The 17,746-nt window shown below is 33.9% G+C and overlaps 1 protein-coding gene across 2 annotated transcripts in view; it reads right to left on the reverse strand.

The window, feature by feature from the left end:
* Positions 1-17,746, reverse strand: part of cno (adherens junction formation factor afadin) — a 525,824-nt gene that overhangs the window by 30,862 nt on the left and 477,216 nt on the right. For both annotated transcript variants that reach the window (XM_090380034.1, XM_090380033.1), the window contains one exon: positions 7,926-8,105. In XM_090380034.1, coding sequence (XP_090236160.1) covers positions 7,926-8,105 — 180 coding nt within the window. The remainder of the gene's footprint in view (positions 1-7,925; positions 8,106-17,746) is intronic.

Consider the following 17,746-nt stretch of genomic DNA (forward strand, 5'->3'; position numbering starts at 1 on the left):
TGTTCACTGCTGGTTCATAATTTACAATCTATAAGCCTTACATTAAAGTCATCCAAAGCGAACCACTCACACTTATCCTATATATAACTAAACCAAATTAAAATCAACAAATCACAAATGCTTCAGGGCATATACCCCTTCACTTCAAAGTATTACTGAAAGTTAGCTAATTTTAGAAACGAAGAATATATTTTGGTACTTATGAAATTTTGAAAACATGAAACTAAATTATTGTGACTGACTAGAGTCCAGAATCTTTTACCAAATGTAATACAGTATAAAGCCTGAATGTTTAACTTTTATATTTACCATAAATTTTTATTCATTTTGTTCTACGAGTCAGTTATATACAGGGTTTCCTTGAAATTTAGTTGATATTCATTGGGGGAATTGTTCATTAAATATGTACAAGTAAAGCCTACACTCAATTTGAAGTAGATGCAATGGGTTTTGAGTTAAAACGTTAAACAGATTAGTGGTATCATTTCCGCTTCTGGCATTTTGCATATAATAGTAAATTTATGAAAAGATTTATCATTAAGAAAAAGCTTACTTTATTTAGAAACAGTAGCGGCAGCTTCGTGGATGCAATTCTACAAGTCATCTCGATTGTTAACCTCTGTGGCATAAACAATTTGTTCATGTGATCCCACACATAAAAATCCAATGGGTTAAGGTCAGAAGAGCATGGCAGCCAAGAAATGGAACCTCCAACAATTAATCCAGCAATTCCAGTTACAATTATTTAAGAATATTCTTACTTGTTGCCCGAAATGTAGAAGCACTCTGTCATGCTGAAACCACATATAGGCACGTACAATTAAAGGAACATTTTCCAGAAATGTTGGCAATGTGCTCTGCAAAAACTCAAAGTAATAATCATCATTTAGGCAGGCAGGGAACTCGTGATGAATAAAGTTACCTTCTACAATGCTGGCCCACATATTTACACTAAATCCCACTTGGAAACTGGATTGCCAAACGGTGTGAAGATTTTCCACTGATCATGTATGGAAATTGTGAATGTTGATCATTTACATGAGATGGGATCTCATGCAAATGTTGCCTTGTCAGTCCACAGGATACTGACAAGAAAGTCGGGGTTGTTGCTGATATCATTAAATATCCATAAACAAAACTGCTCATGTGCAAGTGAATCTCCTGCTTGCAATGCCCGAACTCTCTGCATATGGTATGCAGAAAGCTCGTGTTCACAGTGTGTGCCAAATGAAGGTTTTGGGGTGACCAATTCTTGCAGCAACCCATTGTGTGCTGGTGGAGGGATCTAATGTCATGATAACGTGATTTTCATATTTTTTTGTCTTTTACTATGGAACTCATGATTGGAAAAACAATCCAAATATACTGTATTTTGTTACATTTCTGTAGTAGTAGTAGTGGTATGTGATGCAAGAAAGCAAATGTATGAGCTTATGCAGCATCAGCCAAAAAAAAAAAAAAAATCACACCATTCCCTCCAAATGCCTGTCCAGTTCCTCCTTAAATTTATTCAACCTATCAACTTCCACAACGACAGATGGAAGTTTGTTCCAGCAATTAACCACCCGCTGGCTAAAGGCAAATTTCCGCACATCTATTCTACATCTGTCTTTTCTTAATTTGAATTTATGCTCCCTTAGGTTTGTAATCTGAACAAGTGGAAGGATCCCATCAGAATTCAGCGTGCTCAATCCATTCAAGGCCTGGTGCCTAGTCTCCAGCCACTGCAATTTGCAGAACTTAAGCCTCTCTTGGTAAGAGGAACCCTTCATTCCCCTCACCAATCTTGTTGCCCTTCTTTGTACTTCTTCTAGCAACTCTACAACCTTCTAAAAACAAGGCTTTCAGACCTGTATCTACTCAAGGTGTGGCCTGACCATTGCCTTATACAAAGGCATAATTGCCTCCTTGTCTCTGCCAGCAAAATTCCTATATATCTATAGTAGTTGAATGTTTAATCTCATGCATGCACAACTCTGTATTCGTTAAAAATTTTGTCTCATGTCTTTATCCTGTTAGAATTGCTGAAGAAGGGGTCCATTTAACCCCAAAAGCTACATGTCATTTATTAAACTTTCTGGATCAAACAGTACAGTACTTATCCTATATATCATTCAGAAGACTCCATGACCTGCTCTGGCAGCCCATCTGTACTGCTCAGAGAACTACATGCATTTTTTGAGTGGACCGGGGTTCAAGCCTGTGACTGCTAAATACGATTAACATTTGTATTGACGATTTATTGTAAACTCCACTGACCTGGCAGTTGCGCTGGAGTATAAACAAGAACATTCTTTTATAAGACAATCATAAGTGACATGCTGGAGAAGTTCAGAAAAATTGGCTGCAATATGAGTGTTACAGGTGCACTTCTTGCACTCTCATCTCAAATATTTCCCAGAAAATTTATGTAGTATAAGTAAAGAGAAGAAAAAGATTCCATCAGGATATAAAAGAAATGGAAAAAATGTACCAAGGGGGATGGAACGTCAGTACAATGACTGACTACTGTCTTGGGAAGTCAAAAAGGTGCAAGTTTTTATCCTAATATAGTGTATAAGAAATCCAGTTTGTTTGTTTGTGGCCATCTACATTTGACACGAGGATGTATCCTTTGATATTCCTGTTTTATTTTTGTTTTTATAGAAAAATAACCTATTTGTAAAATCTGTAAAAAGCACTCCAACCAATATTTTTTCTCTGCAAAAAATTATACCGCGATAGAGCAGGTTTCAAGTAACTTTGAAAATTTCCATTAAAAATGTAGTTCAGATTTCTAATCATTAGTAAAACATCAAAGAACTCCTCTTAAGATGCAGACAGGTGTAATCAGAAAAAAAAAAGGTACTGAAAGCAGTCATCCCATATATGCAGAAAGGTTGCACTGCAGTGCAAGTGGCTAGCCCTCCAGTTCCAGTCAATATCTATAAAGTTCCCCATTATCATATCAAATCCTATGCCAGCTGAGCGCACTGGCTTATATTCTACATCTCTGTGTGTTTCTTAACTAAGGTCATAATCCTCCCACCTCCTATCCTGTCGGTAAACCTACAGCATTTGCATTTAATGATTTAACCAATATTTCAAATTCCTCTAATTTATTTACTATAACATCTAGAATTAGTGAACAAGCAAGTACACCTGCAACTGTTTTTTCCCCCCTAGTAACCAAAATATGTCCAGTGTAGCTGCTTGTCCCCATGGGAGACATCAGCAAGCCTTGTAATCTTCCCCACACCTCATTTTCCTGTATGGCACAACAGAAGCAGTGCAATCATTTTCAACTCTTCTTGTGGCTGCCATTAATCTACTAGTCTGTATTCCCCCAAACTATTGGTTTTCTGAGCCACCTAACACTGCTTCGATAGCATCGGAAAATATTCTTGCACCCCCCCTATAATTAAGTGTATCTCATCCCTGTAAAAACAATCTCTCCTGTTAACAAGCACAGACCATGCTGAGAAAAATTCTACCTCCGAGTCTCACACAGTCTCTCCAGGGTCGAACTGACTAAAAACACGCTCATCACCATGCACAATTGTGTCTGGGCAGAATTACAGACAATTTCAAATTTAATCCTAACTCATGACTTTTTCTTAACATTGTCCTATACCTGTTAAGTGAATACCTAGATCTCCTATTCTTAATACAATTAGTGTTATCGTGTACAATATCACCTTTTATGCCCTCAAAAAATGACACCTGATCTACAACGTCATTAACTTACAGGAGCAAAAGTTAATGATGTTATAGACTGTAGAACATCATAGAGTATTATAGCAATTATATTCATATTCTTCCACAGCTTGCAATGAGAGAATTGCCCATAACTGTCCATGATCATAATTTTGGAGGTGACCTCTCCCAATGCATCAATTAATACAGATATACATATAGGTAGAGATATCTCTGATGGAGAGCTGACTATTCTTTGTAGAGGTATTCAATATGATCGAGTGCTACACATCCCCTCTTCCATTTGAGAAATATTTGAGTACCTGGAAACCGGGCACTGCATGTACTGAATGATTATCTTAATCAATAACAACAGATTGATCATATTGCAGAAAAGCCTTCAAAGAAGCCTACTTCATAAAATGTTTCAGAAGCTCCACAATCAACAAGAAGTTCCACGACACTTATTACAATCTATTCCATACAGATATCCTGAAGAAGTTCTCAGCAAAAAGATCCGAAACTTCTTAGTAAGAAAAAGTAAATCCAGGGAATCCCAGTCAAAATTAAAATTAACATAAATTTAATAAGCAATTAATCAAAAAAATAATAATCACTATCATTAATGTAATAATCCGTAATAGATTTAAAACATTTAGAAATACTTTAATACTGTATGTAGATACTCTAAAACTGGTCCCCTTAACCTTGGAACCATCCTAATCTATTTCCAAAATATATCTTTGTACCCCCCACCCCAAGGCCTGCCATTGGCCATACCAAGTAAACTTCAACCTATATAAGCAGTCCATCCACTGCTTCCACCCCAGTCTTCCTCAAATGGACTAAGAGACTCCACTCCTGCATTACATTAACAGGTAGGCCCTTCCAACTAATTTAGAGTAATTCTATGGATTTTTCATAAACTATCTTAATTAATTAATGGCTTAAATTTATAAGAAAAGTGTAATAATTATATGGCAATTGTACATGTAAAGGAGTATGGTATAATTAGAATACATCATATTGTAAATAATCAAATTGAAAACTTGTAGTACCACTCCTCGAACAATGTTCTGTTCCCCATAAGCCCAAAGACTGAGTTCCTGAAACATAGCATAAATAGTTTAAGTCTTTGGCATTGAGGTGGTTCGATTCCTTTAAATTGTATCACATGATAGAATAGTTTGTTGTTTTCATCTGCTCAGTCACAGTCAACTTTCAGAGACTTTATGCGTGAGCTGCCTCCATGCTGTCTGGTCTTCAACAGCTTCTTCCAAGTCCTTTATGTTCATGCCAGTGTCGCATTTGATGGTGCTAAGCCAGCGTGTTCTTTGCCAACCTCTTCTCCTTGTTCCACTGACCTTTCCTAGCATTATTGATTTATTCTTATTGATAATAGTGTAGCGCCTATCAATTTATTAACATAAATCCCATTATCCCTTTGACTAAACAAGGTATAAAATTCATTCAGAGACAAAAGTAGCAAGAGTTATTAAAGATGTCTTGGGTTTTGCAGTTAGTTTCTCCTAGCTGGAATTCTTTTTCATCTTGTTTTATAACTCCAAAATCAATACAAAATTTATTAAAATTTATATGCAATTAATGTATTTATTTATTGTCTATTCTTAAAATATCAGATTATACTAAAATACACCTTTTGATTTCACTATGTGAGCCTTCTCTTTCTTGCATGCCAAATCTGGGAATATTTTTAGCTCCCACTTGAAGGGCAGATAATTTCTGTGGAAATTTTATTAAGCAGAAATTTGTGGGAAAGATTAACATAATTAACTTGCATTAGTATCACAATCACTCAAACAACATAACAAAAATAACATCTCAGGTACTGTCTGTCCAATTATACAACTTATGTTGGCTGGCTTTCTTGGCTATGAAAAAAGGGGGGAAAAATTAATTCTTTATTTCTGCTATGACTGCTTTGATCGGAGTGCAAAAATTATATAGTTTTCTACAGTGCGCCAGTTTATTCAGTCTTTTTTGTTATAGTGTGTATTATATTTATGCAAGAGCATTCACAGGCTGAAAACCCAAAATAACTCTCAGAGAAAACCCTGTTCCCTCCATCTGAGATCTGCATACTGTGGCCTTGGGATATTAGAAGTTCCTTATAGTCTTTAAAGTTCATAAGTCTAATGGAATTTGAACTCAAACCTCTCCAAACAAGTGAAAAACATACTATACTGTCACACAGTATGTTTACATTTTTAAAGTGATTATGATACTAATATAAGTTAATTAGTCAATAATGTGGCCTTTTAGTAATAATTACTGCCAACAAAGTCAGTCATAATTCATCATTACCATAATTATGTTCTCTCTCCTGCATAGCTGAACTATGAACAAGAGCCTATTATTTCTAAGACTGTAAGAGTGGTTCTCACAAATAATTTTTCAACTGATGCAGAGTACTTTTACAATAGATACAATATTTTGGAATTTGGCAGTGAAAATTTGTACAGATGAAGAGAATCAATTCAAAGAAATTGAGTCTCTTCACATGTATATTCTTAAAGTTTCTCCTATTGATGGCAGTATACAAAGTTCACCAATTTCTTTTTGTTTTTGTTACATATGGATAGTATTCCTTTTGTGAGAGATTCTTTTGACAGTTCACAGTTGTGTAAAACATGAAAAACATAAACTGCAAAATACAAAAGTAACATTTTGCATTTTAGTTGCTAATTGTTAAGCCAAGCACACTACATGAACTGCAGCTTATATGCCAATAAACTCCTATACCAAAATTATAGCAATACAGATTACTTTCTGTGTGAGTGGAATCAGTTTTCTACAGAAACAGATGCCCTACACAACTTACTAATTTATTCTGTCTGTATGAAATTGTGCTATAGTGTGCCTGGCTCAAAAAATAGGCAACTGAAATGCAGAGTGTTACCAATAGTGTAATAAATGTTACTTTCACATTTATTATGTACAGTGATTAACATACCTATTTTATTTTATTTGGTGTTTTGCAAAATTTATTCCCAAAACTTGCTTTCACTCTTTGCAGTGATTGATCATTCATTTTAAATGGTGTCATAGCTTCTAAAGTAATATTCTACTGTCCAAGCACATCAGAGGCAAAAATTATAAATTCTGCCCCCAACAGCAGTTTCACCGTTGGAGCATATTCACCTATGGATATAGCTGTATTTGTTATTAACATAAACCTGAGGACAAAGAAATGCATGTTAAACTTAGCATCCTACTTATCAGTAAAACAACTAATTTCGGAACACACCACTTCCATTCACTTTTAGTTTAATTACTTTATTTTTTGACTACCCTTCAAAACCAAATCTTTCTGAAATATTACTTTCATAAATGCAATGTTAGATTTTACACATACCTTAATGAATTTTGAGCTTTTTATTCCTTAGCTGCTACAACAAAATATAAGATACTACTGTAAGCTAGAATAGTACTTGCATAAAATAACAAAAAAAAAAAACCCTTTCAACCTTACTACAAATAATCTTCAGTATGTTATAATTTAGCATTTCAACTGTTTTAATATCTTGTTGCTGGCTGCCCCATGGTCACTATTTCATTTAAAGATGCAGCATGTCAATTACAGACAGTGCAAACTGAAAAATTTGAATATACAAACTCATCATAAAAAATATTAAATTATTTTGTAAAAAAAGGATAGAAATAGAAACACATGCATGAATGGTTTGAAGAATTATATTTTTGGAGTAGAAAACATGATTTCACCAAAGAGACAGAAATGCAAATATAACTTACCTGAAAATTCTACCATACTTAAGTTTCTTAATGTTATGACAGAGAGAAAAATATAATGCTCACATAAGACAAATATTTTAGCAACATGGTATGAACAGTAGCTGTTATCATTACCAATCATGTTTGGTGATCAGTTTCACTTTTTATTATTTACTTTTTTAATACTGTACGTAATTGTGCTATGCTGAAAATTCAGATAAGTTACAATTGCCCTTTCCTTAAACAACAGTGCAAACTGAAATTTTTGACCAACCCTTCAAATCATTTGTCTTTCATATCTATTTTACAAAATTATTTTATTCAGGAAACGATCAACCTATATAAAAAATTCTTTGATTTGTACCAGCATAAACTGATATATGCCACAATGCTAAATGAACAGTGACAGCAGCAGCGGCTAAAGAGAATGTACTGAAACAGTTGGGAATGCTGAAGCATAACATCACCAAAATTTCTTTTATTAGTATGTTACTAACATCATCATCATCCTCATCATCTTCTCCATGCAGTTCCTCAGCTCGGCGCTGAAATTCTTGTTCAAGACGAAGAGTTCGAAGACATTCTTCTTGTTTTGGTGTACGATAAGGTAAATTTTCCAGCTCTCTTATTTCTTCATCCCTTGCTCGACGAGCCTCTTCTAATCTCTGTTTTCTCATCTAATTCGAATAAAACATTTGGATTTATGTCAATAGGTGTTTCTGTGATAAAAAACTAACTTCTTAAAATCATGAATAAATGGAGTAAATTAAAAGTGACTGCAAAGATATTACAGAACATATGGACATAAAGAGACACCAGTGCTAAGTAATAAATTGCTGGAGGTCATGAATGGGTTACACACTAAGTTCTGGTAAACAGTGAGCTTCCCAGTCATCAACATCCAATTTACAAACTTTAAATTTTATGAATAAAAAATTTTAACATTCAATTTACTAACAATGGGGAAAAGTTTGATCTTAAAAACTTTTCCACTTCACAAAGCATTACTATTCGAAAATAAAATTTATTTTTCAAATTTTATGTACTGCATTTAAAATATTTAACATATACTGTTCATGCACTTGAATAGAGAACAATATTTGAAGCATTTTTAGGGAAATATACTATTAAGCTCATGTGATGAAAGTCCAAACTACCAATGGTATCTCCTGCTAGATAAATATGATTTCTGGTTAGAATAGTTTAATTTATTTAGTGACAAAGGAAACTGTTTGCCATTCCTTTCCAAAGCCACATCATGTTTTAGTGTTAAATCAGCAGCTTTTTGATTTTAATGCAACTGTATAAAGTACAATTAGTTTAGAAACTGCAATTTGACTTGTAAAGAGATATCAGCTGACCACTGTAAATAGGAGCTAGGAAAGTGCCATTTCTGTGACTGCTTATTTCTTTTTATACTGTATAGTAATAACCATTATCTACTTATATGGCTATCCCAGTTACCATGCATTTTTGGGAGTGAACGTTATTTATTTGGAACACACCTTCTCATTATGCCATTATATCTAAGGGAAATACTCCCAATTTACAAACCTTTGCATCATGAACTACTTCTCATAAATGCATGTCCATAAATCAAGTGGTTACTGTACACTGGTATATGAATTTATTATGTTGAACACATACTTTATATTTTATTGCTTAAAAGCAATAAAATATATAGGATTAAAAGTGGTAAAAATTTCTGTGATAGAATGACTCCTTCATGAACTATAAGGTTGTGTTATAGGCAGTATTATTATTTTAACTATCTACACAATTACGTTGCATTATTTATCTCAGAAATCTTTAATGCCAAGGAAGATTTTGATCTCACAGTTGAAAATTGTGTTTTAAGTATGTTTGATATTCTGACATGTTCTTCTCAGCTATTTTAAAAATGTATATGAAATACAAATAAGCATTGTAATGCTTATTTGTATTTCATATTTATAAAATGTACAATAAAAAAAATAGAACTATTTTGTCTTGTTTATTGCACAAGTTATCCTGTGATATTTCCTCAGAAATTTCTAATGCCAAGGAAAATTTTGCTCTCGCTAATGTAAATTAATTCCATTTTAAATATATGACATTCCAACAAATTCTTTTTTTAAGTTATTTTAAAAATTAACTACTTATTATAATGCATATCAGGAAATCTAAATCTGCATCTACTACTATCTCTAATTTCATATTTAAAAAATGAATGATTAAAAATATATATATTTCCTTACTATTTTACAAATAGCTTTTCGAAAAACATAGCTTAGGAGTAAAAACTTAATATTGTGCATAAGGATCTTTACAAACCACAAATTCTGCAGCTAACACACCTTTGGTTACTGATATAAATGTTAAGATTATGGATCACTTAAATCCACTAATGATCCTGAGTTGCAAACAAAATTATTGAATCAAGGCTCATTAATTCAGTCATTTAATGGGAAAAACACAGAGTATCCAATCACTTTATGCCCATCTGTCTACACATAATAATTCAACTTCCAGTGGATGATTTTCATTAAATTTTATATTCAGTTCTTTTAGAACAATCTACCAAGCCCCCTCAAATTCAGCAATTATTTCATTTTTTTCATAAATATCACACATGCAACCCATATATCCATTGTGGTTGAAGCACTGATTGGAGAAATGAATGAGCAGCATGGCAGATGCACAAAAATAAAATGTTCTTGGCTCTTGCATAAGTCACTGCATTGTTTTTTTTGTTGTTGTTATCAGTTTACTAAATACATAAACCGTAAATGTGTTTACCTAAAAATTATTACTATTTGCTTATTATATTAATCATAGCAGAAACATTAGTATTGTGTTATATTTCAATTGACTAATGTTATTAGTGGAGTTCCCCAGGGTTCATTGTTGAGTCCACTGTTGTTTTCTGTATTTATTAATGATATTGATGAATATATATCAAGCTCAATGTCTAAGTTTGTAGACAATATGAAGGTTGGCAGGATCTAGAAAAGTTGAGCAGATGGGTAGCAGTAATCCCAAAGTAAAGTATCAACTATGCGGGGTACTACATTCAGGGTGGTAGAGAATGAAAAAGACCTGGGAGTAATTGTGCAGTCAGATATGAAGTTTTCTGAGCAGTGCAGATGGTCCACAAGAGAAGCTCAGTGTCTTGTCAATGATATACAGAAATTTTTTTAGCAAGGATAAGGAGATGATTATCCTCTTGTATAGGGCAATGGTCCAGCCACACCTTGAGTACTGTGTACAGATCTGAATGCCTCATTTTAAGAAGGAAATTCCAAAAACGCTGCCCCACTATGCAACTGTCAAAGAAAATTAGTGGGGGGAGGGGAACAGTGGCGTAGCTACATACTCCAAAGATGGCTCTACAGGAACAAAGTACTAAGTTAAATTTTTATTTTATTACTTATTTTTTATCTATAAATATTATTTATATCTCATAATTATTAAATAACCACAGATATTTAATATAAAAAACACATTAACTCTTATGGTTCAATTTTCGTAGTGAAGGAACCTATCTCATTTAAATACATTATAATTCTTCCTCTATTTATGTCGCTTCAGACAATGACCCCGAGGAGGTGGAACGTAACACCAGTGTAAATCGGGGGCTACCTGTATATGTGAACACCATACAAAACCATTCATCACTTCTTTTGAAATTCATTTTGTCTATTCCTTTTTGTTGGTATAAAAACCTTAGTAACTCCTAGAATAAGTTCCTTAAAACATTTCCTATTTCGCATATTTTATTTGTTAAAGTTAATATTTGATTCCAGTGTGATGTCCGAGACCATTGTAATCCCTCCCCCCCAATGGAAATAAAAACCCTTGCCTTGACAGTAGTCAGTTCTTAAAACAGATTCACTTCAATATGCTGTAATCATAACTCATCAGTATTTCCTTTATTTGAAAATTCTTAACATCTAATGAATCTTTACTGGTAAATATTTGTAATGTAAGAAGCAGCCATTTGGCAATTCCAGAAATGCCTGACTACTAGGTACATTATACCAAAGTTCTCCAGAAAATTGGAGTTTCTTATAACATGACATTCTGATTTGTTTGCCACTTCTACTCGTGCAAAGATAATAACTATACTTATCACAGTCATCTGGTCTTTAACCACTCCTACTCTTGTCTTTGTTTTCCCAATGCTTATGTCACACAATACTGAATCAATAAAGTTAACTACAGGCGCAATGTCTGTCTTGAATCTATATGCTTGGCAATTAAAAGCATTTACTCCTCCTTCCCTTCTGTCAAGTCTCCCTTCTGTACACATTATATTTGCCATATTCAAGTTTTGCATCTAGAATGTTTTGGATTATTCTGCTGATGTCTACATTTGCTTACTTAATCAGTATCTCAAATTCATGAATTTTAACTACACTCCTGGCATTTGTGTGCAAATACCCGATGAGGATCTGAATTTTTATGTTCATTGCAGCTCTAGTACAGTCCTTATACTGTAGTTGCTTATAGAATACTTACCCTGGGAATTTCACTTCCTATTTTAGCTTTCCATTCATTTAAAATATCATTACCACCAGTATATTGCTCGATCATCAGAAGGTGCTTTCTCTTCTGAGGCCTAATACAAGAATTCTTGAATATATGTGAGAGTTATGTCGATCTACAGTATCAGAAAAATGCATATACAGCAGACTCTCGATTTTCCGGGACATTTAAAGACACCAAATATATATATATATATATATATATATATATATATATATAAAAAAAACCAACCAGAAATCACAAAATTCAAGTAATAACTAAAATAGGTATAAACAGATATTTTGCAAGTTGTAAATATGTGACAAGAAGTGGCGTTATAAGTCGTCATTGGGAGATTAATGTGCCTATTATCTTGCAACCCCTGCTTAAAAAAAAAAAAAAAAAAGCAGCCAAATGTTTAGTTTGTTTTAATGTGTTGCGTCGATTGTTGTGTTCCGTCGCACCGTAAAAGGACGACAAATTTTGTTTCGTTATTTATGTCAGGGATGTGGTAAGAACAATGGAAAAGTTTGGTGAAACACAAGCAGTTGCTCTTGACATCTCAAAGACTTTCGATCGTGTTTGGCATAAAGGTCTTCTAAACAAGCTCCCATCTTATGGTTTGTCAACATATGGTTTTTTGTAATTGATTATCCAGTTTTCTCTCTGATCGCTCACTGAGGGTGATGGTAGATGGCTCTCTGTCTTCTAACTTCTCCACTAATGCTGGTGTCCCCCAAGGTTCAGTTCTTTCCCCCACTCTTTTCCTCTTGTATATTAATGACCTTCTTCCATTGAATGGAAATCCTATCCATAGTTTTGCCGATGATAGCACATTGCATTTCACTTTCCATTTTGAGAAACCTTGCCCTGCTCAAATCAGCTTCAATGTCTTGAATATCTGCTACCAATTCCTTAAACACTGATCTCCAGGTAATTCTCCAGTGAGGCAAAGACAACTTAGTTGATTTCAATCCTTCTAAAACTCAGTCTTGTCTTATATCTCGAAAAAGGAATTTTCTGCTCCTATGCTTATCTTTGGTGACACTCTGATTTTTAGGCAAAATGATATATCTCTTTTGGGAATTACCCTGACTTCTAATCTCTCTTGGCACACGCACATTACAAATATTGCTTTCTCTGTATCTAAAAAAACTTGGTTTTCTCTTTTGCTCTTGGCATTGCTTTCCTTCCAGGAAGCTGTTTGCTCTGTACAGGTCGCAGATCCACTCTGCCATGGAGTGTTGTTCCCACATCTAGGGGTGGTGCCCCCAGGGCCTCTCTCTCTCGGGCTTCTTGATTCTGTTCAAAGAGGGTGGTTAGGTTAATTAATGACTCCTCTCTAGCAGTCTCTCCACTCGCTGTCTCATAGATGTACTGTTTCTGCTGCATGCCTTTTCTACAGATACTTCCATGGGCACTGTTCTTCTGAATTGGCTTTATAATTCCCACTCTCTCTTTCAAAACAGTCTGAACACCAGCCAACATCCATTTACTGTTCTCAACTTCAAACTCACAGAACCAACTTTTCATCTTCCTCGTTTATTCATTCAACTGGAACAACCTTCCTTAATACATATTTCCTGAAAATTACTGTCTACAGAAGTTCAAGTCCAATGCCAACAAATATCTTCTTTTGTCTTCTCAACCTCCAACCCAAGCACGGTACTGAGTACTATAGTTTCTAATACCTTTCGTGTTTGGAGTTTCCATAAAACAAAAAAAAAAAAAAAAAGTTAAGAAGCACAAAATCTAAGGCAGTGCATCTAGTAGACATGGGTGGCCAGTGTAATGTTCAGTCAGTTCAGCGTGGCATCAACGCTGGGAAATCAAAGTGTGGGTAGGAGGAGTGTGTTATGGGCTGAATCACAGTGATTAATACAATGTACAACTCTATAGACACATAGAGTGAGCCAGTAAATCAGAATGTCTTATAATGGGGGAATTTAATTTTCCATATATTAACTGCTAGTGGGTTGGTCACTCATACAGTAGTAAAACTTTTATGGATTTATTGTACGATTGATTGTTTCGTATTCCAGACAGATAACAAGAGAAAGCAATACTCTTTATCTGATTATCAGCAGTGACCCTTCTGCATTAAGGATCTGCAGAAAAAAGACCCATTAGGTGGCAGTGATCAAAGTATTGATGTGGGATTTACTTAAAGATGAAACTACTGACAAGGGAAAGAGTTTTTGCTTTCATGAAGGTGACTACACGAATGTGTCTTTTTAAATTCTAGGCGGTAGACCAACTGATTAAGTTACCAACAGCAAATTCTAAATAGGAAGCATTCAGAGATATTATCATAAAAGCAAGTACAATTTTTATACCAACTAAGAGATACAGTTTAAGGCATAGACCTAAATGGGTATCTAATAAACTGATGAGACTTGTCACAGTGAAGAAAAATACATGGAATCTACACAAATTATCACGTGATACAGTAGGTATAAACTAGTTTGTCATAAAGGAGGTTAGGCAAGCCGAGGCAGACTGTGAGAAGTCTCTGGAAAAGAATGCAAAGAAAAACAGTGAAGACTTTTTTCCTTATATAAAAGTTTATGTAAGTAGAACCCTGATAAGAAATTCCTGCATAAGAAGTTTTCTCATTTGCAAGGTTTGGTTTCTTAATTCCATATATTGTAATGTATTATTATAATGATGTTTTTCCACTTAATACTTTTTTAAATATAGAAATTCTAGTTTATATTAAAAAATATTAAGCAATATAAACATTTTGATATAATGGAAGTGATATATTGCAATTTGTTTCATCGATATCCATAATCGGATAGTGTCGACCACATGAAGCACAGTAAAGCATTTGCCATTGAGTTCATATTGTGCCCAACGTTCCTGGTCAGTGTTGAAATGTGTCAGAGAAATTGATTTATTCTGTACGAAGCTCTCCCCAAAATATCTGAAGCAGTCTTCTCTGGATAGTTACTTGAAAAAATAATTTTTCAATTAATTTTTTATACTACTTTTAATTATTGTAATTCATTTTTATCATTCTCATCATATCTTTAGTTACTATTTAAAAATATTTCAAATATTTTGAAATATTTTTAAATAGTAACTAATAAATACTGTTTTGCATTATATGAGAATTTTTATTCTTGATAGTTTCCCTACAATTCATGTGATTGCAGCTTTTTACCACAGAAATGAGTTTTATTAAGATAAGCTTGAAATGAAAATTCTTTCTATAATTCTTTTCACATGTTTATGCTTGTCTGAAGTATTTCGTTATGACTTTAATGAACAGAGTGTTACACGATTAGAAATCCACAGTTTAAAAATGTTTTCCATAGGGAGAGTAAAATTCTGAAATAGTACTTAAGAATCATCTAACTTATGTACGAGTATCTTTTCATTTTTATTTGTGTAGTTAACATTTCATACCCTTGGGTCATTTTCCTTCGTAAGAAGTTCTAAACCTCCACTTAGCAAATTTCTTAATAGGGTTCTACTGTGTGTATAAATCATATAAAGCAGAGCATCAGTTATCTGGAATAATTAATGTCAGACCTCGACCGGATATCCAAATTTTCCAGATAATAGAAGGCAAGGTAAGATTAAATAAATTCTGTTATAATGTCTTAAAGTAAAAAGAAAGACTTTAAATAGAGTGAAAGAAATGAATCTGTTTAATTAAAAAATAATAATAACTTATACATAAAAATTCGCATATTTACATATATTTGGATAGGATTTTACTGCAAATTTTAAGTGGAAAAAAAATTTACAGTAATTTTTTAAAATAATGTTAGATCATGTTTTTTTGTTTCGTTTGTTCTGACCTTTTTTTTTTTTTTTTTTTCCTTGAGAGATTTATCAAGTTCCTTAACAATATCGATTTGGTTATATCGTATTCTTCCTGGTTTTCTGCCCATTTCAGTGCTGTTTCTAATGCTGTAATAGCTTTGCTACTTTTTGGCCCTGGATTTTATTCGATGGGAACTTCCTTTCCTTCACTACCTCTTCTTCATCACCCAGAAGTTTCTTCTTTCAAATGAGCAGAGGCAATGTTGCCATCTGATAATATTTGAAACCCTTGATTGGGGGCATCCAATAAAAGCCATTTGTCCACGTCTTTTTAGTCACAATCCTCACATCCAGGAATGATGGAAAGAATTTTAACAAATTCTTCTTTCAGGAGTGAGTTCGGTAGAATATTCTTGCTATGTATTGTTCTTGAATCAGCCTCTCGTCACAGTTTTCGCCTCCATGGGCAAGAGTTTTTTCACAATCATCGATCCACACCTAAGAATTCATAAAAACCGATTCCAAAATGATGCCTTCCGAATCTTTGCCAGAAAAATCAAACATTGTAATAACCTTTTTCTGTGAAACCTTTTAAAAGTCTCAATAATGCCTTGGTCCAAAGGCTAAATGAGAGAAGTCACGTTTGGTAGGAAAAATAAAACTGGAAAATTTGGATCAATGCTGTTAATCTCATTTTCAACAATGATGGTAAGGTACATTATCTAATACAATGGAAGTAAAACCATGCTAGTTTTTTTTTGTGGTTGTCTGTCTTTTCTTTTAACTTCAGGAATAAAAAATTTCTAAACCAGTCTCAGAAAACAGAAACATCAATTTTTCCATTTTTACAGGCATTTTTTCTGATTTTTATACAAAACAGGAAAATTAGAAAGGTTTCTAAATGCTCGCAGTTTTTCTGACTTACCGATAACGAGCACAGGCAATCTGTGCATCCCAGTAGCATTTGCACACATAGCAATTGTAATTCTCTCTCTCTCTTTTCTCACCTTAAAATCTGGTGCAGACATTTCTCTTTTAGTGCCTAGGGATTTTCTCGGTAAGGCTTTCCATAATATGCCCATCTCAACTTCAACATTATAACCGTTTTCATTCTTGTAATTTGCTACAAACGAAGCAAACTTACTTTTAAAGGAAGCCACTGCCAATTCACATGCAGAAAGTTTTTTGCCTTGAACATCCAGTTCACATATACCATGTCTCAATTTAAAGTTTTTCAGCCTTAAAATCTTCATTACCTCTTAATTTTTGATTAAAAGCTAATGCTTTTTAGCACAACATTGGTCCAGTGACTGCCTCATCTAAACTTTGCTTCTGAAGAAACCACAAATAAAGTACACTCTCTAAAGCAGCATTTCAGATTTCAATAGTCTTTTTTTCTGATAGATCCTCCTTCACTATCCATAGTCGACACGAATTCTGATTTAGCATTGGAATTTTTCTTGATGTTGAAAATTGTTGAAGCCCCACATTAAACTCTTTGGCAAGAATTCCTAAAGTTTCACCATTTCTAATTCTACTAATAATTTGCATTTTTGTTGCGATGTTAAAACTACACTTTTTATTTTCGTTGTTTCTGTTTTATGAGCGTGTACAGAGAAGGGCAACAAGATTGGTGAGGGGAATGAAGGGTTCCTCTTACCAAGATTAGGCTTAAATTCTGCAAATTGCAGTGGCTGGAGACTAGGCACCTGCGCGATGATCTGATTGAGGTATATAAGGCCTTGAATGGGTTGAGCACGCTGAATTATGATGGGATCCTTCCACTTGTTCAGATTACGAACCTAAGGGGGCATAAATTCAAATTAAGAAAAGACAGATGTAGAATAGATGTGCGGAAATTTGCCTTTAGCCAGTGGGTGGTTAACTGCTGGAACAAACTTCTATGTGTCATTGTGGAAGTTGACAGGTTAAATAAATTTAAGGAGGAACTGGACGGGTATTTGGAGGGAATGGTGCGATTTTTTTTTTTTTTTTTTGGCTGATGCTGCATAAGCTCATACACTTGCTTTCTTGCATC

Source organism: Mastigoproctus giganteus, chromosome 8, assembly GCF_048544385.1.
Source record: "Mastigoproctus giganteus isolate SK-2022 chromosome 8, ASM4854438v1, whole genome shotgun sequence".
NCBI classification, from domain to species: domain Eukaryota; kingdom Metazoa; phylum Arthropoda; class Arachnida; order Uropygi; family Thelyphonidae; genus Mastigoproctus; species Mastigoproctus giganteus.